Genomic DNA, 23,205 nt, shown 5'->3' with positions numbered 1-23,205 from the left:
ATTCTCACACCTGCTCTTCTTTTACAGTCCAGATTTCAGGGTAAGTGCTTCCATCACCTTGTAATTTCTTCAGTGTAAAACCTCGGTGCAGGTTGCTTATTACAGGTAATAGCTGCTTGATGACGGAGACGACTGCTTGGCAGAAAAGGCAACCTGAACCGCTGCCAGGAACTTAAACTGCCACTTTATTTATTTCTAAAAGCATCTAAGCTGCGAGCCTATTGGTCGTGATCTAGCATGCACAAGATAATAACAGGCTGGCAGGGCTGAGAAAGCCAGCCCTGGGGGCAGCCATGAGGACAGGCCCTGATAAGACTGTGTGTGTTTTCTCCCCCATGATCCACAGCCCACACCTCGTCTTCCTCTCTCAGAGCACCTTGACTGGAATGAGCCAGCTCTGTGGGACCCGTCTCTGCCATGAAATTGCTCATGCCTGGTTTGGCCTGGCTATCGGGGCCCGAGACTGGACGGAAGAGTGGCTCAGTGAAGGGTTCGCCACTCACTTGGAAGATGTATTCTGGGCCAAGGCGCAGCAGGTAGGTTTCAAGTGCGCTAAGCATTTCACTACCCAGAGTCAAGTTCAACTCAGAGTCTTCCTTTCATTCAACAGATAGGTATTGAGTGCTCATTATGCACTTAGGCACTTGTTCTATTTGCTTTATAAATGGCAGGAGAGTCCTTGCTCCCCACGGGGTTCATGGTCTAGCGATGAGAGAGAGAACAGATAAACGACTACATCTTTAACATGTAGTGATGAGTAGTGTCAAGAAAATGAAGCCGGATAGAGAGAGGTAGGTTTAGTGCTGTTTTAGAAGGTGCTTATCAGAGAAGCTCTCTGATAAGGGGACATTTGAGCAAAGACTTGAAGAAAAGGTGGTGCTGTGCATACTCAAGCACTCTTTTGTGGTATGGTTGTGGTGTGTTTTGTTTTATTAAATAATGAGATGAAATTTTAAATCAGGAGTCATGATCTCAGATGTCTGCTGGCAAGTAATAAAGAATGAAGCAGTTGGTGTTATAGATTCGGGAATGGTAAGGACTGTGGCAAACCGGAAGCTTCTCCTCAGCTCTAACCGATTGCTGTCATGCTGAAAGGAGGGCTCAATACAACCTGGACTAGTTTTTTAAAGGAAATTATGACTCTGGATTTTTATGTGAAATTTACTAATTTAAAAAATATGCAAACCAAACATACACCGAGGCCAGACCTAGTCAACACACTCCCAGTTTACAACCTCAACTTTTTTTTTTTAACTTTATTTTTATTAAAAAAAATTTTTTAATTTAGGTAAAATTGACCTATAACCTTACACTAGTTTTGGGTGTACAACATAATAATTCTATGTTTGTATACATTGTGAAATTATAACCACAAGCCTAGTTAACATTAGTCACCTTACATAGTTACAATTTTTTTTCTTGTGATGAAATCTTTAAGATCTACTCTTAGCACTTTCAAAAATGCAATACTGTGTTATTAACTATAGTCACCTTTCTGTATATTACATCCCCAAGACTTGTTTATTTTAAAACTGGAAGATTGTACGTTTTGACCCCTTCACCCACTTCTTCCACTTTCTGACCCCTGTCTCTGGCAACCACCGGTCTGTTCTATGGATCTGTGAGCTTTGGTTTTTATTGTTTTTTACAACCTCAACTTTAAAGAATTAGCCACCAGCAATAAGGAAGATACGGCAGCTAACCGGCTTCCTGCTTATTTTCTAATTTCTAATATTTGGCTACTTCTGTTCCCTACCATCTCTACACACTGGACTACTTGACTTTTTCTGAAATTCCCAAGTTTGTGCATATCTGCATGATTTTGTTCAAGTTCCTTCTGCCTGTTGAAGTCCTATTTATCTTTCACTAGCAGCTCAAGGTCACCTTCCCTTGATAGCCCAGACTGTTCATCTCACTCACAGTTCAATAATACTCTTCTAGAAACTTCGGATTTCCACTGTATTTGTATTTACTCACCTGTTTTTTCTCACTTTTTTCTTCTTCTTTCTATCGTCATGACTAGACTGTGACCTCTTTCAAAGTGGCACTGTGTCTTACTCATCCTCCCCCTTTCACACCTTGGCTGTAGAGCTAGCAGCGTGCATAGCTGTGTCCCCCTCCACAAAGAATCCTGTGGAGAGAGGCCACCTGGAAGATTCTCGAGCAAAGGGGCTGGGTTTGGAGTCAGACCAGACTTGGAATCCCAGCTTTGCTGTTTACAGTAGGTTAACTGTTAGCCTCCCTGAGCCTCAGTTTCCTCATTTATAAAATGGGTATAGGAATGCTTAACCTTGCAGAATGAAAGGGATAGTGTGTGAATGAGCTTAACACAGTGCCTGACACGTGGAGGGTGTTCAAGAAATACCAGTTCTCCTTTCTTGTTCTCTTCCTCTTTGATTTTGCCACTACCTTGCACATAGTAGGCATTCAGCAAGGATTAAATAGGTTTAGTGTAAATGCGCCTCTTTCACCATCACTTCCCTGAGGTACTTCCATCCTGAGACAATCAGATTTATGCTATTCTTCATAATCGTGAGTGTATGTCAGGCATCTGATGATCATCTCTCTGTCCTTTATCTCCTGAATCCCCAAAGAGCACTCCCCCTTTGTCCTTCCCCTTGCCTGTACCCCCTGGAATCTCTTTGCTTGTGTCCTCCCTCCAGCTGCCCTACCTTACATCTGTCTCTACCAAAAAAGGCACGATGCTGGCTTGGCTGCTTCTCACAGCTGCACAACTTCCATGTGTCCATTCTGTGCTAGATCTGTAGGGGTAAAAGGATAAGACTACAACGCTGCTCTGAAAGAGGTCAGAGTCTAATTTTGAAGATAAGGAAAGCACACAGTAGAAGGAAGAAGAAAATAAGTTAGAAAAGAGAGGTAAACACCAAATATTGTGGGAGTTCACAGGTAGAAGAGGCTGGGTATGAGAAAATCCAGAAAGCCTTCTTGGAGGAGGTGACTTCTTGTGGGCCTCAAAGGGAATGTAGGATTTGAAGTTTCTCTATCCCTCCTTTTCTCTTAACCTGGAGTAGGGGGCAATCCACCTCATCATCCTTTAAGGTACATGCAGTAAGTCTTCAATACGTGAAAACATGGACACTGCTGAAGCGAAGTGGCCATTCTAGAACCAGCACAAAGTTTGGAAACATTTCCAGAGTACATCCATTGCTCTGGCCCCTTCCTTGAAGGTTGAGTTAGACTGAGCTGCTGGTGGTCCCTGACAAGTGTTCACAGCAAGCCTCCCAAGCAGGAGAGGAGTGCTCCTTGGGGCAGGAAAGGGTGGGCTGCCTCACGGGACTCCCAATCAGCAGGTCATTTCATCACTGAACAGGGTGTGAGGGTGGTGTTGCTTTGCTGCCCAGGAGACTGCACTGTGCAGCACCGAGCATTAGCAAGTACAGCAAAGGGGAGTGAGAAATCTTTGAACAAGGAGATAGAAACCCACATTCCTCTCAGAGTGGCATTCTGTAGGGAGAGGTGAATTGAGTTAGTGGCAAGTTGAATCGTATAACTTGTCATCAACTTGGAGAAAGTCTAAACTCCTTCACAGCTGTCGTAGTCAGCTCGGGCTGCCATAACAAAGTACCACAGACCAGGAGACTTGAACAACAGACACTTGTTTTTCTCACAGTTTGGGAGGTTGGAAGTCCAAGACCAAGGTGCTGACAGGCTTGGTTTCTGGTGAGGCCTCTCTTCCCTGGCTTGGGGAGGGCCATCTTCTCACTGTGTCCTCACATGGCCTTTCCTCAGTGCACACATGGAGAGAGAGTTTTAGTGTCTGTTCCTCTTCCTATAAAGACACCAACCCTATTAGATTAGGGCCCCATCCTTTTGAACTCATTTAACCTTAATTACCTCCTTAAAGGCCCTATCTTCAAATACAGTCACAGTGGTGATTAGGGCTTCAACATATGATTTTTGCTGGGGAAGGGGACATAACTCAGTCCACGACAACAGGACACACACAGTGTCTTGATCACCTGGCCTCTGCTAGCTACTTGGCACCTCTGTCCCTCCCTGGCTGGCAGCCTGCTCCCTGCCTGACCCTAACCCTCACCATTTTTAAAACATTTCACACTCTTTCCAGGCCCCACGAGCTTTGCACATGCTTTCCATCTTCCTGAAATTCCTCCTCCCGTGGCTGGCTCCTGCTTTCCCTGGGGAACACCTCCTCAGGAAAGCCTTCTGACCACCCTGGCTGGCCAGGTGGCATCTGGGTTCTTCCTTAACCCCTGCCGTCACTGAATTCTGATGGTTACTGTGCTTATCTGTCTCCCTGGACTCCTCACGTTCAGAGCTGTGTCCATGATGTCCTCAGGGCCTAGCAGAGAATCAGTAAATATCTGTTGGGGGAACTATTAGGGACCTTTAATTCCCAGAAATGCCTGTAGACACTGGCAGTTCCCTCCCCGGTGGATGCTCTGCTGCCCTCCCTTGTGGGGTTACAGCCATGGGGCCTTGTGAGCACATCGAGTGACAGCAGCCAATTCTGACCAGTAGGGCAGGGTGCGATGGCCTTCCCCCCCACAAGAGTCAGTCCAGGCAGTGCACTCTTTCTGGTTATATGCAAACGGAATCATCTGGGTTGCATTAGCTGGCTGCACTGTAAACAGCCCTTAACAAAACTGAGGGCTGGGAAAAGTAGGAGGTAAATGGAGAGGACCTTTCCCACCCTGTGCAAGAAGACAAAGCAGGAAAAGGCTGGATGGGATCAGAGTGGAAATGGCTCCCTAGGGAGGTCTGCTCTTTCCAGGCCAGGGGTGGAGGTGAGGGAGCAGGGGGAGGTTCCGGGGCCAGGGGGCACCTCCCAAACAGGCAGCACAGGCGTGCGGGCTGGGTCTTTGTTTGAGGACCTAAGAGGCCCTTTCTGATGGGGCGCAAGGTGCGGCGGGGACTGTCTGTGCCATCCCCCCTGAAACAAAGCCAGCTGCTCCAGCGGTGGCTCTGACCCCGCGGGAGGACAACAGTGACTGTGTCCTGAGCGTCTGTGTTTGTGTGTCTGTGCTCCAAGCAGCTGGCCCCCGACGAGGCCCAGGAGCAGCAGGAACTGAGGGCTTGCCTGCGCTGGCGTCGCCTCCAGGACGAGGTGCGGAACTCCCCGGAGGATATGCAGGTGTTGAGGTAAAGCCCTACGTGATCCCGTTACCTTCCGGTCCTCCCCATCACGCTCCTCCTTTCCTGCAAGGCACGTCCAGGCCATCTCTTAAATCTGCTGTGTTTCCTTTTTAAATTAAATTGGGCTAGATTACTCATCTTCCCAGGGATGTGATTGTTATGTTTTAAGTCTTTCAGGGTGTGGGTTTGGGTTTGCCTTCTGACGTTTTCCTGGTGTCTCTGTTCAGGAAAAAACTAGCACAAGGCCATTTCCGGGACCAAATTCTTCATTTGAAGTTCTAATAGTTACTTTATGTGGTGGCTGTGGACTTGGAGAAGGTTAGGGTCTGGTAGCCTGGCAGACAGTAACTCTTTAAAGCCAAAAGGAAAAAAAAAACTTTTAAGAAAATATTGATTCCTAAGTGTTTAGTAGTAACAGATGTTTGTGTCAATGGGGCCTTTTGTTCCGGATGTGTCCCGGCAGGAGGCCACTCCTGTGCTGGTGGGAGGATTCTACTCTCAGCTCCTGTGTTGTATTTTCAGAGCGTGTCTTGCAGCACTGGTAGGGTTACTTCTTGCCATGTTCCCATTTTTTTTTTTGTCCTTCTCTGTTTGCTTGTTTTTTCTCCACTTCTGTAAATAGTTGTTTATCTGAAACCTTGAGCCTCGGCCCCAGGAGCACTGTGATTGCTATGGCAACAGAAGCTTTCATCCTGTCCCCTCTTGACTGGAGCCAAGCCTTTGGAATCTGCCGTCAGACAGGTGGGAAGGCAGCCATCCGGGGATCACCCCTCATTTTAGATGGCAGCTCTGAAGGCCAGTCTACCGCCTGGGTAGAAGCCTGCCTGGACCGGTCCTGTTGTTGTTTGTTTTTACATAAACATCCCTCTCCGTAGGACTGCCCACTGAGGCCAAAGTCTGAGGGGAATGCCGAGCCCAGCCTGACCCCAGCGAGGCTCGCCAGTCTTTTGTGCAGCACGGCAGCGCAGGGTGCGGCCGCTCTTCCCACGGAGAAGTCCTCTCTCGCACGCTAACCGCTGGCGTCTGCTGACTCATCCATTGTTTAGGAAAGCCGGAGCCGGGAGCCCTGTCTTCCCCACCCAGCGCCACTGTGCAAGCATCCGTTCACTCAGCCAGTGGGATGGCTACACCCACCGCCAACGTGGACAGGGTCCCTGCTCTCATGGAACTTTCACGTAGCAGGGACTCTCTTGTAGGCACAGCTAGCTGCAGGTGGTGAGAAGTTCTGTGAAGGGAACGCAGAGATTCACAGTAAAGAGGCTGGGGAATGCCTCTCTGAAGAACACCAAGGCCTGAGGCAGGAAAGGGCTTGCCATGCTGGTGCTCGAGGGGCAGAAAGGAAGGCAGTGTGGTGAGAAGGGCGGGGAGAGGCAGGCAGGAGCTAGATCATCCAGCCTTACCCTGAGCACGATGGAAGCTGCCCCAGGGCCTTCAGCACGGAAGGAGCCTTGTCTGTCTTGTGCTTTTACAGGGCTGCTCTTGCCGCTGTGTGGCACGGACTGCAGGCAGCAGACAAAAAGCCAGGCGAAGGGTTAGAACGTTGTGTAGTCCACGTTAGAGGTCCTGGTTGTGGCAGGGCAGGCACAAGGAGCAGACCTATTTAAGACATGTTTTGGCAGTGGCACTGGCAGATCTTTGGTCTATTGAATGTGGAGAAAAGGAAATTGAAAGTGTCCAGAATGACTTCCAGGCTTTTGACCTGAGCAGCTGAGTAGACAGGTGGTGATGCCATTTGGTGAGATGGTAAAGACTTCGGGAGGAGCAGGCTTTGGAGGGAAGAATAAAGATTCCAGTTTTGGGCTTCCCTCGTGGCGCAGTGGTTGAGAATCTGCCTGCTAATGCAGGGGACACAGGTTCGAGCCCTGGTCTGGGAAGATCCCACATGCCGCGGAGCAACTAGGCCCGTGAGCCACAACTGCTGAGCCTGCGCGTCTGGAGCCTGTGCTCCGCAACAAGAGAGGCCACGATAATGAGAGGCCCGCGCACCGCGATGAATGAAGAGTGGCCCCCGCTTGCCGCAGCTAGAGGAAGCCCTCGAACAGAAACGAAGACCCAACACAGCCCAATAAATAAATAATAATTAAAAAAAAAAAAAGGTTCCAGTTTTGCATGTGTCAAGTTTGACATGCCAAATAGATATTCAATATTGAAAACTCAGTGGGGTTTATAAGTCAGGAGCTCATTGGAGAGACTGGAACATTCAGCCTATGGATACTTAAAATTCTGAGCACGTTGAAATTACCAGCTAGAGAGGAAAGTGAGAGAAGAGGTTGAGAGGAGGATGAGGACCCAGTGGAGGAGCTGGGGAAATCAGTGTAGAGGAAACCCAGATGCCGGGAGTCATGGAAGTCAGGAAAGAAAATGCCGGATGCTGCTGAGGGGTGTGTAAAAGGGAGGGAGAGAAGTGACCTTGGGTTGGACCGCATGAAGGGTGTTGGTGACCTTGACATGCATGCATTTATTCATGAGCTGTGGGGAAGGGAGCCCGATTGAAGTGGGTAGAGGAGTGAATGGGAGGTCAGGAAGCAGAGACGAGTGTGGACTTTGTGAGAGAAGTTGTGCTGGGAGGGGAGGGAAAAGAGGGTCAGGGAGGTTTGTTTTAAGGTGGCTGATGCAGGAACAAGCGTATGTGCGAGCTGTATAACTGGGCCAATTCTGCCAGCTCTCAAGACTCAGTTTCCCCACTCTCCAAGTCTCTAAGTCCCTTTGATGCCCCCAGTTCTGTATGACCATAGACCATCGGTTCGGGTAAGGAAACTATAATTAACAACAGTTGGTGAAATGTGTTCCCAACTTATAAGCAGTCAGATGGACACTGGGAAGTCAGTGCACATGTGTGGAGAGCCTTGTCTTTGGGGTTCGTGGAGCTTCTGATGTCCAAGAGCTTTTCCTTTGTGTGTGGAGCTGGGAGAAGGAATATGCTATTTTTAGAGCCTTGTGCTAAAAGGCTTATTATGGCATTTGTTTTTCTTTTTCTTAGTATTCAGAAATTGTGTTTGCCTAAATTTAGGCTAACCATGAAATGAGTGCATTTGAAAGATTTGTTGCACATCAGTATGGAAAATATTGTTATCAGATGCACTTACAATGAAGAGGAAATGTTTCTGAACCTGCCCCAAATTATATAGTCTAGGTTTAGTTTATTCCCATCCCTTAGAATTCTCCCTTGAATGGGCTCAGAGAACCTAGAAATGACTGACGGTGAAAGGAAGAACCAGAGTTGTAAAAATTTGGTCTCAGATTTTTGTTTTAGTACACAAATAAGACATTGGGAAAGAAGTCTCTTAAAACAATGCAGTAGTCAAAGATGCTATCTTTTTTCTTTCTTGCTTTTAAGATACCCCATGGTCTTCAAATGATGGACCAAGAACAATTCAGAAGTCTTGGTTTCACGTTGCCAGAGGCAATGGAAACTTCTCCTACCCATCTTTGCAGCAACTTTCAACATGGTTGACCACTCCTTCTTTCTAAAAACACTTTCTTCTCTTGGCTTCTGTGTCACACTCTCCTTGATTTCCTTCTACCTCACTCCTCTCCTTCCCCACCTCTCCTGCTGGCTGTTTAACATCTTCACTTAGATGACTCATGGCTGTGAAAGACCAGTTAAGGTGTCCAACATCATACAGCCAATAAAGAGCAGAGTGGGGATTGAAACAATTCTCTTTTCCTTACACCATCTCCCTGCCTCCAAAGAACTCGATATAGCATTTAGTTGCATTAAAAAAAAATACTCCAGGTATCTTGAACTGTGGAAGGACATGAAGGTCGGGTTGGAAAAAGTATCCTTGGGCAAAGTATCTTTGTCTTTTTACACATGACAGTGTGTGTCTCATTATTTCAGTCAATATAGGGAAACAGGAAAACTCAATATTGTGTTGATGATAGCTATTGGAGGGGTATTGATAAAGTGAGAAGAGAAAAATTAAAATTATGGTTGTCTCTGACTTGCTAATTTCAGTAATTTATAAGAACTGTTTTCCATTTGTGCCTCCCATATATCCAGTGTTGAATCATGGCTCTCATCAAATGTGTCTTAAATTGACCTGGTTGTAAGTTTCATTTGGTTAAAACAGTTCCTTGTGTTTTCCGAGGTTTCTCAGCCTTCACTGGCTGGGGAGCCCGTAATGTGGCTGCAGGCTCCCGAGGCATAGTTTCAAAATGCTAGGGTCACATTACTGGCTCCATGCCTTTTCCCATTTGTTAATTATTAAAATGCCTTTCCCGTAGATGAGACCCCAGTGGCTCTCTCCAGACTTTCCCTCACCTCTCCCTCCACCAGGCCTGGGCAGAACCGTTTGCCGTTCACAGCCCGATCTTACTGCTGTTCCACTCTGCCCTGTCTGGCTGCCACCGCTTTGCTCTCTCCTATTCGTTCCCCCAACCCCCCCACCCTTGTCCAGTGCAGCAGCCATGACTCTTGACAAGGAAGATGCCAGGGGGCTTCTGAAAGGCTCCCGTGCCTTTGGTCTCTAGGGTACAGCTGCATCAGCGTCTTCCCTCTAAGTGCTTTCAGTTAGTGTATCATGACAGGCCGGCGGGATGGAAGAGCTACGGTGGCGGGGTCAGAAGAAATCTCTGTTGGTTTTTATAGTTTGTGATTTATTATCACTTCCCCCTTTTTCTGGATTCATTGTTAAAGTCAAGCTCGTGCTGAGAAAAACGTTAAAATATATCACGTTGAGTAGGCGCTGACAAGCCCAGAGTCTGACGTGGCTCTTTCTAGCTGCTGCCTCCACAGTTGATACAATTCTAGAGAAATGCAGACTCTTTTCCCATCTTCCTCATGAATCCCTCACCCCCCTGGTTCCAAAGACATCCCATAATAATAATAGGGAAAACCCCCCCAAGCATGTAACTCTATCTACAGCCAAAATGAAATGTGCATGCCACAAGTTCTGTGAGTTTGCATGATGCCTAAGCACTGTGTATTCCATTTAACCAGTGAGACTTTTTTCCATTAAAAGCCTATGTGTAAACCTTCTCTAGTATTCATGAAGTTTTCACCTTTAAAGTTTTTTTCAAAATTTTTATTTCTAGTCCTTGAAGAACATAGCAATCTTTCCCACCCACATGTGGGAACGTGTCCATTCGCAGCCGCACAGCCTGCCTCATGGAAAAGCTCCAGCCCAGAGCTTCACTGCTGGGCCTGAACACTCCCCAGAATTCTTCTTCAGTCTCCACTGGCCCTGCAGGCATAAATAAATCCCTTCACTCCTCCTTGGGCAGCTCCCTTCTCCTTGCCTATGGTATTTATTCCAGACCTTCCCCATGCTCTCTTCCTTCTCTGGCCTCCTGTCCCACAGGGAAAACGGAGGCCACCAGCCTATTCTCCCTTTGATTCTGTAAGCACACCAGCATCCACGTCTACCCTGACCTCTCAGATGCCTGAGTGCCACCTTGTCAGTCTCAGTACAGCTAAAGACAATTTTCTGGTTCCAGAAACAGAACTAGAAATGAATGTGCCTTGATGCAGATCATAGAGCTACATATATAAGTGAGTTTTGGAACCCTCTGCCCACGAGGGAGAAGGGAAGGAGGACCTGTACACCAAGGGGGGATGAAGCTCTCATGACTTTGGACGTGAACTGGGGTCACAAGTCTAGAGAAACTTTTTCCTCAGGGCATTGTGCCCTTATGATCATCAGATTCTGTAAACATATTTCAGTTCTTACCTTACTGGGTTCCTCTGCTTCCTTTGGTACTGTTAATAACTCTTCCCTTCTGGAAATTTCTATCACCTGACTTTCGTGGCTGCCCCTCTTCTGGTTTTCTTTGGCCCCCTCTGCCTTCCCTCCTGTATCTCCTTCACAGTCTTCTCTTCATCTTCCGTCTCTCAGAGTTGGTCTTCCCCAGGGGGCCCCCCTCTTCGCTGCTCATCCTCCTGGAGTGGTCTCATCTAAACACCCTCTCTTAGGTGGGGTTACCCAAAAGCAGATGAAATTCGTGTGAAAGAGATTTGTTAGGAAGAATTCCCAGGAGGGGAAAATGGAAGGGAGAATGGAGGGCCAGGCCGGGGTGCCATGTTATCAAGTCAGGTTACACAGGATTGCTCTGGAAGCCGTTGTGGGTCAGCTTCAGAGTGGTCCTCATCAGGGGCAAGGGGCCCAGCGTGTAAATATCCCTGCAGCTGTCATCATTGCTTAGAGAGTACATTCCAGGTGCTTCTGGTTCTTGTGTTCATAGGCAAAACAGGCTCAGGCAACCTGAGGGTCACATCCGAAAAAGAGTCTCAGGGAACATGCCAAGAGCTGATGTGCACACAAATGATAAATGCGTCCCATGGGATATGAGTGGGGCATGGGCACTGCTGGCCACAACTCCCGTCTGTGCTGGAGGCTCCCAAGTCTCCAGGCCAGCCTAGCTCTCTCTTAAAGATCAGATGTGAGTGCTGAACTGCCCATTTGACATCATCTCTTCCTGGTTGCCCTACATCTCACAGTGGTAATCCTCTCTCCCACTCCCATCTGCTCACCTCCAATAGCACTGAACTCATCCCTGGTAGCACAAGTTCACACACTCATCCAAGGTAGAAACCTGGCAAACTTGTCCAATTCCTCCCTCTGCTTTACTCCCCCACCCCTGGGAGGGTTTAAGCCTTCACTATGAACTTACCTCATAAGTCTTTCTCAATTCGACCTTTCTCCACCCCTAATACCACTGTCTCTCTCTGTTTAGAGCTTAATGGCTTGCTTGCACCAATCTAATATCCTCTGACTTGTTTTTTTCTACCTGTAGTCTTGCCCCATCAAATCCATCTTCCTCACTGCCACTGAGGAGCTCTACTTAAAACCCATTATGATTCTGCCACCTCCTTGCTTAAAACTCTTCAAAAGTTTCCCCTTGTCTCCAGGAAAAACTTCCACAGCAGGCAAAGCCCGGCACACCATCGCTCCCATTTTTCTGGTCTCTTCTCTTACCATTCTTTGCTTCACTCTCTAGCCACCCCAAATAGTTCATAGAACTCTACTGTATTAGTTTGCCAGGGCTGCCATAACAAAATTCTACAGACTGGTATGTGGCTTAAACAGCAGAAATTAATTTTCTTGCAGTTATAGAGGCTAGAAGTCCAAGATCAAGGTATCAGCAGGTTTGGTTTCTTCTGAGGTGTTTCTCCTTGGCTTGCAGATGGCTGCCTTCTCTTTGGGTCCTCACTTGGTCTTTTCCCTGTGTGTCTGCACTCCTGGTGTCTCTTTGTATATCCTAATCTCTTCTTATAAAGACACCAACCAGATTGGATTAAGGTCCAACCTAATGGCCTCATTTTAGCTTAACTCCTTCTTAAAGGCCTTATCTCCAAATGCAGTCACATCCTGAGGTACTAGGGGTTGGTTAGGGCTTCAACATAAAAATTTTGGAGAGATGTAATTCAGCCCATAATATCTACTGTCTGCCTGTTCTTTCTTATCTCCTTGCCTTTTTTTCATATTGTCTCTATTTAGAATATCCTTCCTTTGTTGCATGACTCCAGATCATTCTGACCCAGCACAGGTATCACTGCCTTCCAGAAGTCTCAGGCCCTACCCTGACAGGATAAGCTGGTGACCCTCCTCTCTACCCACTAAATGCTCTGCTTGTATCTCCACCCATGACCTTACTACATTATTTTATGATTATATTTAGAATGAGCCATATTAAATTGCCAATATTTGACTATTTTTAACCTATAAAAACAGTGTTTTCACATTGCCCAGCTTGATACATCTCTCTTCTGACCCATCAACCTTTTGAACCTAGGGACTATGTCTTCTTTGCTTCTGTATACCACAGTGCTTGGCACTGAGTGGGTGCTTGATAAATATTGAAGAAGTGAATGCTGTAGACAACATCATCTCTGTCCCTGAGTTTCTTTGTATATTATTCAGAGAGTTGAAACATTGGTCACAAGACAATAGATAGACAAATTCTAGGCTGCACCCTCAGAATTCAAAGAGCTGAGAGTTGAATATTGGTAAGCTTAGTTAGAAAGGGCCATTGGGAAGATGTGAGGCTTGAGCTGGGATGGTGAGAAAGAATTTCACTGAGGCTGGTAAAGCAGTGAAGGGAGGGGAACTCAATGAGCAAAGCCTGGCAGGCATAAACAGTGAATTGACTGTGGAAATGTCCATTAAGTGAGAATGGGTTTACTGAAGAGGAGAGCCATTAAGAACCTATGAGACTGAAGGTGGACCAGGCTAAGTAATGGAGTTCCTTAGATGCCAAATTCAAGAGTTTGCGTGTGACCATCCAGGCGGTGGGGAGCTATTTTCAGTTCCAAGAATGATGTAATGCAAACGGAGTTCTGGGAAGATTACCCAGCCTTTGGGATAACACATGATCAGATAGACAGAGTGGAGAGGCCAGATAGAATTAGATGGCTGTTTCAGGAGCCCAGACCTGAGATTAGAAGAACTTGGAATCCTCTTCTTGGATGGCCTAATAAGGCTCTGAATGAGTCGCTTTGGAGTTACTCAAAACTGATTGAAATGTCAATACAGCTTCAAGAAGTCTTCTAATAATATGATGTAAAGCTATCCCTGATTGCAGATAAGGATGGACCCAATAAAGGAACTGGTTGAATATGTGAGCTTTGTGAAGTTCATTACGACTTTGAAGAGAGTGAAGGGCAATAGTCCCAGTGCCTTCTTGACCAAGACCTGGTCTATTCTGCCTCATTTTAGAGAAACATCAACTGAAGATGCAGAAGTGAACTCTCTCCGGGGCTTGTCAGTGTTCAGTTCTCAACGCAGGAAAAGTAGTGTAGGGTTAAGCAAGCCTGGAAGACAAACTGCCTGGATTTGAGTTCAGTGCTGACTCCACTACTTGCCATGTGACGTTGAGAGTTCCACGACCATACTGAGCTTTAGACTCCTCGCTGTAGAATGGAATGGGAATAATAACACAACAGTTTCCACTTTATAGGTGAGTGTGAGGAATAAATGCCATGAGTACGTGCAAATCATTTAGAACACATGTGTTAGGTTGAATCACAGGAAATTGCCATTCTGATGGATCTAAAATAACTGATTATCGGCAATTTCCTGTGGTTCAACCTATAGTAAATACTCAACACATGTTAGATACTGTCATCTAGACCCTCTGGCACCTGATAAAAGTTTGCCCAACAAGTGACAGAGGCACAAGGACACAGCCCCCACGGGCAGCCTCACTCTCCCTCCTGGTTCATTCTGGTTTCTGTCTCTGCTTTCACTGCTGCCACCCTCCGGATGGCAACCACAGAGGCATCCTGCTCGTCTCTCTTTAACAACCAGAGCCTGGAAACACCTGCTTTTCCTCCTCACAAACTTACAATTGGCTGGAATGTTCAAAAAGTTAATTTTGCTAAGAAGTTAAGAGAATATTTTTTTTTAAAGTGCAAGAGAATGCCTGGTTACAAATGAAAAGGATAGGATTAAAAGCAAACCATCCCCCCCCCCAAAAAAAATCTGAATGTTAAACAAAGATGCTCAAATGAATAGCTTGAGGGAAGAATTAACTTGGCAATGCTTCTAAGACTAATGGGATCCTCATACCTTCCTGGAACCTACTTCTGGTCTAATCTCTACATAAGGGCCACCCTGGTATCCCCTCTGGCTCAGCTCTGTACAGCTTCCCTGGCCCCTATACAGAATCTGACTACCGCCCTGAGAAGAAAAACGTTCTTGCCTCTATGGCCTTCAAGAGTTCTAACCTGAGCTCGGACCACTGGCACTGGCCTGTGAGGTTCCTAAATCTCTACCTCTGTATCCTGGAGCTTCTGCCCTCCACCCTCCATCACTCAGGCTTGGGGTCCCCTCCACCCCATTCTCCCTGTCCATTTTTTTTTGCTGTTTGTTTGTTTGTTTTGCTTTTTTAATTTGAACCACACATGCTAGGCATGTAGACTGTTTCTACCCTTTTGTGACTGGAGGCTTCTGTACCTGTGCCAGCATTTTCTGAAAAACTTGAGGGCTCTCAGCCAGCCAGAAACAGACTCTGTCCTTTCCTGTCTCAAAGGCCAGCTCCACCCCCTTGAGCTGCCCACTCAGTTCCTGTTTCCTGTTGGAGGGACACCCTCAGCTCTCACTTCTTTTACCCAGCAAAGATGACAGACATATCCTGAATAGTTGAACTCAAATAACCCTTACTTCTTCATTTTTCTAGACCATTCTCTGGTTACTCATCACTCAGGTATTTCTAAGGCAGGGGTAGAATTCTCTTTTATAGGCCCCTAATATCATACTTACTGTACATGGTGTTTCATTTTTGCAATAACACTTGGTGGAGTTTTTTTAATATAGAAAAACATAAAGAAGGAATAAAGTAGTTCATAATCACAATTTAGTTAACCATTTTTTAAAAAATACAAGTATATCACAGGAAATTTCAGTTTAGAAAAGTATAAAATTCCATCCCCACCACCGTAGTCCTCTCCCTAAGGTAATCACTGCTAGCATTTTCTTGTGAATCCTTCAGAAAATAAATTTTATAAGTATATGTGCATAATTTTCCTGTATTGCTGCCCTGTGGGGCACTGATTCATTATAACAGTATTTGCCCATGAAATATTTTCTTAAAAATAATTCATCTCCATAAACCAACCTATAATAGTTCACTCCTATTTTTCTCATCCTTGGAGGATATCTCATGCCCTCAGCCAATCCTAGCACTATGTATATTACATTCTTAGCTAATGAGTGTTAGTTTCCCATTCAGAAAAACTCTCAACCAGTGAGTACTTTCTCATGTAATCCTAAATTGACTCTGTTCTACAAATTATTTGCTTACTCCCTGTAGGTCTCCCCCATGCTCCCCAAAACTATTGTGTTTTGGCCAATAGTTTTGACCAAGAATGGCTGACAAAAACTGTGCAACTATTTGACTGAACCTGCTTCAAAGACACATAATGTCTTTAATATGTAGTAAGAAAAACTTCTTGCTACATATTAAAATCCAGTTTTATAGGGACTCCTCCCCCTTTCAAGTCAGTGGTTGAAGAGAGAAGGGATAAAAAAGGGGGACTGTATTTCTGTTAAACATTGTACTGGAGGGTCTAGCCAAGGCAATTAGGCAAGAAAGTGAAATAAAAGACATCCACGTTGGAAAGGAAGAAGTAAAACTATCTTTTTGCAGATGACATAATCTTATATATAGAAAATCTGAAGGAAGGAATCCTCCCCCAAACACTGTTAAAACTAATAAACAAGTTCAGTAAGATTGCAAGATACAAGAGCAATATACAAAAGACAGTTGTGTTTCTTTTTTTTTAAATTGAATATTGTGTTAGTTTCAGGTGTACAGCAAAGTGATTCAGTTATACATATATATATATGTATACATGTATATTCTTTTTTTCTATTCTTTTCCATTTTGGTTAATTACAAGATATTGAATATAGTTCCCTGTGCTATACAATAAATCCTGTTGTTTATCTATTTTATATATGGTAGTGTGTATCTGTTAATCCTGAATTCCCAATTTATCCCTCTCCCCAACTTCCCCTTTGGTAACCATAAGTTTGTTTTCTATGTCTGTGAGTCTCTTTCTGTTTTGTAAATAAGTTCATTTGTACTATTTTTTAGATTCCACATATAAGTGATATCATATGATGTTTGTCTTTATCTGACTTATTTCACTTAGTATGATAATCTCTAGGTCCATCCATGTTGCTGCAAATGGCATTATTTCATTCTTTTTTATGGCTGAGTAATGTTCCATTGTGTATACTTCACCTTCTTTATTCATCAAGAGAGTTGTGTTTCTATACACTAGCTATAAATAATCTGAAAAGGAAATTAAAAAATAAATTCATTTATAATAACATCAAAAATGATAAAATACTTAGGAATAAATTTAACAAAAGAAGTGCAAAATGTATACTGGAAACTACAAAACACTGTTGAAAGAAATTAAAGAACTAAATAAATGGAAAAGCATCTTGTGTTCACGAATTGGAAGACTTAGGGTCATTAAGATGCCATCCTCCCTACACTGATCTACAGATCCAGGATAATCCTTGTTAAGATTTCAGTGGCCTTTTTTTTTTTTTTTTGCAAAAATGGACAAGCTGATCCTAAGATTCACATGGAAATTCAAGGGACCCAGAATAGTCAAGACAGTCTTGAAGAAGAAGAACAAAGGTGGAGTACTCATACTTCTCAGTTTGAATACTTACTACAAAGCTACAGTACTCAGGACAGCGTGATACTGGCATAAGGACAGACATATAGATCAGTGGAATAAAACTGAGAGTCTAAAAACAAACCCTTTCATTTATGGTCAGTTGGTTTTTGACAAGGGTGCCAGAACTATTCAGTGGGGGAAAGAATATTCTTTTCTACAAATGTTCGTGGGACAACTGGATATCCACATGCAGAAGAATGAAGTTAGACCCTCTGCTTCATACCACATACAAAAATTGACTCAACATAGATCAGAGACCTAAATGTAAGAGCTAAAACTATAAAACTATTAGGAAAAAAGCCATAGGTATAAGTCTTCATGAACTTGGTTTAGGTAACAGTTTCTTAGATATGACACCTAAAAAGCGTCAAAAATCAAAGAGGGAAAAATATCAATAAATTGAACTTTATCAAAATTTCAAACTTTTGTGCTTCAAAGGACTCTATCAAGAAAGTGAAAAGACAACACAGAATGGGAGGAAATATTTGCAAATCATATATCTGAGGGACTTGTATCCAGGATATATAAAGAACACTTACAACTCAACAATGAAAAGGCAAATAACCCAATTTAAAAATGGTTAAAGTGTCTAAATAGACATTTCTCCATAGAAGATAAACAAATGTCCAATAAGCACATAAAATGCTCGACATTATTAGCCATCAGAGAAATGCAAATCAAAGCCCCATTGAAATATCACTTCATACCTACTAGAATAGCTATAATGAAAAAGACAGATAAGAACAAATGTTAGTGAGGATTTGGAGAAATTAGAACCCTTATACACTGTTGGCAGGAATGTAAAATGGTGCAGCTCCTTTGGAAAGCAGTCCAGCAGATCCTCAGAAGGTTAAACGTAGGGTTACCATACAAACCAGCAATTCCACTCCTAGGTATATATGAGACATGAAAACACATAAGTCCATACAAAAACATGTACATGAATGTTCATAGAAGCATTATTCTTAATAGCCAAAAAGTGGAAACAACCCACATCCAGTAAGGGATGAATCGGTAAATAAAATGTGTTATATTCATACAATGGAATATTAATCAGCCATAAGAAGGAACTGAACTACTGATATGTGCTACAAAAATGGATGAATCTTGAAAACACTATGCTATCTGAAAGAAACTAGACGCGAAAGGCAACATGTTGTATGATTCCATTTATCTGAAACATCCAGAATAGGCAAATCTATAGAGAAAAGAAGTAGATTAATGGTTACCAGGGGCTGGGGGAGGAGGAGAAAATGGAAAGTGACTGCTTATAGGGTTTCTTTTGGGGGCGATGAAACTGTTCTGGAATTAGGTACTGGCGATGGTTGTACAACCTTGTGAGTATACTAAAAACCACCAAATTTTACATGTTTCAAAAGGTGAATTTTATGATATGTAAGTTATATCTCAATTGTTTAAAAAAGAGAGGGATTGATAGAAATCATTGGATGTTTTATAACATCACTGTAGCCTTAGCAGGGTTGACCAGCAATTGTCCAAGGAGAGATGGAAGAAGAAAGTACGGCAGCAGGCAACTGCTGTCCTCAGGGCATTGCATGAGACCTGAGGAGCCATTTCCAGTGCTGGATGGCAGGAAGACTTCTCCATAGTGTCTGTGGTATAACAACCCCTCATAGAGATGATTCCCTTCCAAGAAAGCATCCCTCAAGTACAAGTGTATATGCACCAGTGTGTGTGTTAGTTTTTTCCACCCCCTGTAATCCTGACTATTGTTCTGTTATCGATGCATGCAGGTCCTTTTTTTTAACTGCTCCAGAATATTCCAGGGTATGAACACTCCATGACTGACTAACCATTTGTTAACCATTGGACATGTTGGTAATTTCTAGTTTTTTGCTTTTACTAACCATACTGTGTTGAAGAGTTAATGTATGAATGTTAAATGTAAGACCTAAATATAGTACACAGTTGCCCACAAGACTGAGAACAGAGCTGCTCTCCCAACTATTCGTCCTGTTTTACATCCTGGTGTGTGTTGGGCTTCAAACTCACGCAAGCCCTGCACCCGCTGCCACCTCTAAGTCCCCAGCACTGTGCCATCCTCCACGGAGGAGGGAAAAGTCCTTCTCCAGCTCCCACAGACCATCTGCTCCTCTTTGAGTCATAAGATGAGACGATCCTTCCCATTATCTCAGCACACAGCACCACACATGCTGTTAGTGTTCAAAACGTGCTTCTAATCTCCCCTTGTAAAAATGAAGTCAGCATTTGTCTCATTTGTCTCTTTCCAAGATAAAGTCATGGAGTTTTTTTTGACACATTACAAAAAAAGTTTTCCATTTTTACCCTTTCTACTTTTGCTTCCTGTAACTTTCAGGTTCTGTATATTCCTGTGTTCTGAATGTGTGGAGCAGACTGACAGCCTGTGCTTCATTATGATCACCTTAGCCCTTTTTAACCCGGCTTATGAGGATACTAGTTCAGGTATATTGCATATGCACCTCTCAAACACAACACTGTAAAAAAGATAATGAGAGCCTTGTGTTGCTTGGATCCTATACTCTTTAGCTAAGTCTATCTCTGAATATATGTGGTTGAATAAAATTCAGTTATGGTTCCTCTAATTCATTTAGGTTTTTTTTTTTTTTTTTTAATGAAAATCACCCTTTGTGGATTTAGCAAACCCAAGGCTGCATAGCAAACTTACTGACTCCACTGCAGCAGATGAATGATGTTTTACTTCTAAACGCTGCAGCTTAAATATACTCTGGGCTCTCTTACCTCATACAATCATAGAATATTAGGGTCAGAAAGGGCCTTAAAAGTGATTTTGCCTAGCCTTCCATATCCCTGACAGACAGCCACCTAGCTTCTACTTGAGTATTCCCAGCATCCAGATCTCACTGCTTCAGCAAGCAGCAGCTTCCGCATGGGAACAGCTTATCTTAGAACGGGCTTCCTTGGATCGGGCTGGAAGTTGCCTCCCTATAAAGTCTGCCCTGTCCTCTTAGCCCTTACCTCCAGAGTTGCACAGGATTCGCCTTGTTCTCACACAAACAGTCCACATGTCTGAAGACCATTGTCTTTCCTCTTCTAGTCACTAGGTCACAGGGTTGGGAGAATGGTTCCCATCTTGGGCTTGGTTCCTTGTTGTTCTCTTTGTTGGCAGTGGCCTTCTCCAGATGTGACACCTGAACTGAATATAGCACTCTGTTTGAGGTTACACCTGTGAAGAGTGTAACTATTATTGCTTCCCTTGATCTGGATAATCCAGAAAAGAAAGGACAAGCATTAATAGGATTAGTTGAAAGCACTCACATATACACCATATTTCATTTTTAAACCTAGTATCATACGCCTTCTCAGGGCAGTCTTAGCATTTCAACTCCCATGCATTTTTTTCTCCTTGGTTACATTCATTGAGTGCTTCCGATGCGCCAAACATTATTCTAAGCACTCTATGTACATTTGTCTCATTTAATCCTCAAAATGGCCCTATGAGATAGGTACTAGTACCGTCTTCCTCCGCATTTCATAGATGAGGAAGCAGATGCGTATAGCAATTGACCACCTTTCTACCGCTAGGGAGTGGCAGAGCCAGAATGCGAGCAGAGGCAAGTCTGGCTCCAGAACCCAGCTCTCCATGATGTCTGCCCCCGTTCCCAGCAGGACTCCCCGTTACACCCCATTGCTCCTATTGATCCCACCTACTATTATGTTTATTGTTTTGGAAGCCACATCAGTCACCTCTTGCTACATGTTGAGTTTACAGACAATTTAATATACTAAAACTTTTTCATAGGTAAATACTAACTTTTAAAAGCCTCATTGTCCTTACTAACTATTGTTTTTATTAATTTTGGATCCTCATTCCAGCCTGTGGTTGCTGTTCTTGACTGTAGATGCTGTCAGTCAACCAGCTAGACTTCCAGACTCGACTTATTTGCAAATTTGTTAAGCCAATAAGTCATCATTCCTTGGGCACAGCCCTAAGGACTCCCTCCTGGTTATAGCAAGTAATTAATCAACAGCCTTGGGGTTCTGTTTCTGAACCTTCTATAAAGCCATGAAACAGCCACCATATGCTAACCACCACATCCATTCTGCCAGCTGCCAGAAGTCAGGATGCCTGATACCCACAGTGAATTTCTGGAAGTGGCCCTCAAGATCCCATGCAACCTCCTTGCAGTCCATCATTTTCTAAGTGCTCACAAACTATCTGTTCAATACCTAGTCACAAATTTTGCCTCCCCTCCTCTTATTCCCTCTTCCTTTGCAATCAGAATGACATTTGTCTATCTCCATCAGCCCCCTTCCCATCGTCTCCATGATTTGACACCTCCAGGGGCCTGTGATTGCAGATGGAAGTTTTCCAAGCTGTGGCATGTCCCTCACCTGGTCCTGGAGTCAGAACTCCTTTAAAGGATGAAGGAGCCCTCTCCACCGGTACCAAGGATCAGTTCCCAAGTATGAAACATCAGTTCCCACATAACAGTGCTTGTTCTACCATGTATAGTTTGAAAATTATTCTCCTTGGCAGGAAAGTTGAAGCAAAGTGGGAGTCAAGTAGTTCTATTCGTTCTGTCACCCCTTAACACCTGGTCTTCTTTAGGCTCCAAACATCACTTCAAAAGCCCTTTTTGTTGCCCTGGGCACTCTCCCTTAGCACCGGCTCATTCTGAATTTCTGCCTTCCTGGCAATGATTTTACTGCTTCCCATCTCTTGTAGTGAGCTTTCTCCATCATCCCCCCTTTCCTCTTTTGTGCATGTCCTCTGACAACCCACCTTATCAGAAACCTCTGGGGCACTCCTTGCTCTCTGTTTTCTTCTTCGTCTCCTTTGAAAAAACATGTGCAAATTACCTCTTGGTGTGTTGAATATGATGGTATACTGCTCAGACTATTGTATTAGTCTGTTCCATGTTTTTTTCTTTTTTGGGGGATTTCATTTCTTAGAAAGGAATTTCTGATTTATGGCCATTCAAAACCTGAGGACTATTTTCGGTTTTTATTAATGCTCATTACTTCCTGCTTTTCTAAGTTTCACCGTTCATTTCCCTGCCCTGCTTAGCAAAATTTGAGGAGTTTTTTGTGTTTTCCACAGTTCTAACTACAGAGTCTTTTCATGTCACCCTCGTCAGCAGCTGACTTCTCCTTTCACCATCAGGGGACAGAATATACCTTCTTCACTTTCCTGTGGCTCCTTGGAGAGATGTCTCTTTCTGTCTTAAACCATTTTATCAATTGCCTTTTTCAGCACTGGAGTGATATCTTGCTGTGTTTGCTATAGGATACTGGTCCCCGATGGGAAAAACCTTCATGCTGGGTAGCTGTTAAATCCATTGTGAAAAGCACACAGATAATCAAACTTGCCAAACACCAGTAGCTTTGACACGATACAGCTTCATCAGTTAAAGATGTGCACAGCCTTTTGTCCAGTTCTCTTTGGTAGCACTGTCCAAAGGCAAGGCAGTGGCGAGTGTTCATTATACACATTTTATAGATGGAAAAATTGTTGCAAAAACAAATGGAGGACATAAAATTCCTGTACTTTCAATCATTCTGCCTCCATTTTTCACCCAAAATTTTAGTAATCTTTTCACAGAGTGGTATAGACTGGGGGGGGGGGGAGGGGGAGGGGTGTCAGGAATACGCCCATACCTAGCTTTCTAGAATTTTAAGTAACACCTGAAATTTGTTGTTTCTTTTTATTTGTTTTCTGATGATGATGCAACAAGGAGCAGGCTTACAGACCAGCCCCTGAAAGGTTTATACTCAAAATCGGGGGTCTCGCAAAGGGAAGGTGTACGGCCACATTTATGTGCCTAGTCTTTTTTTAAAAAACTTTTTATTTTGGAATAATTTTAGACTCACAAGTAGTTACTAAAATAATAGAGTTCCTGTGTACCCTTCCCCTTGCTTCCCCCAACGATAACATCGTACACACGTAACTATAGGGTGATGTTTTTCTAACGTCTTTGCCTGTCAGAG

At 44.0% G+C, this 23,205-nt stretch overlaps 1 protein-coding gene across 1 annotated transcript in view; it reads left to right on the top strand.

The window, feature by feature from the left end:
* AOPEP (aminopeptidase O (putative)) overlaps window positions 1-23,205 on the top strand; it is a 372,310-nt gene that overhangs the window by 218,706 nt on the left and 130,399 nt on the right. The window contains 2 exon segments of the mRNA XM_082401307.1: window positions 347-536; window positions 5,015-5,121. Coding sequence (XP_082257433.1) covers window positions 347-536; window positions 5,015-5,121 — 297 coding nt within the window.

Source organism: Balaenoptera borealis (genome assembly GCF_965194805.1).
Source record: "Balaenoptera borealis genome assembly, chromosome: 8".
Taxonomy (NCBI): Eukaryota; Metazoa; Chordata; class Mammalia; order Artiodactyla; family Balaenopteridae; genus Balaenoptera; species Balaenoptera borealis.
Note: the sequence above shows the minus strand (reverse complement) of the source record. Positions and strands in the feature narration are given on the sequence as shown.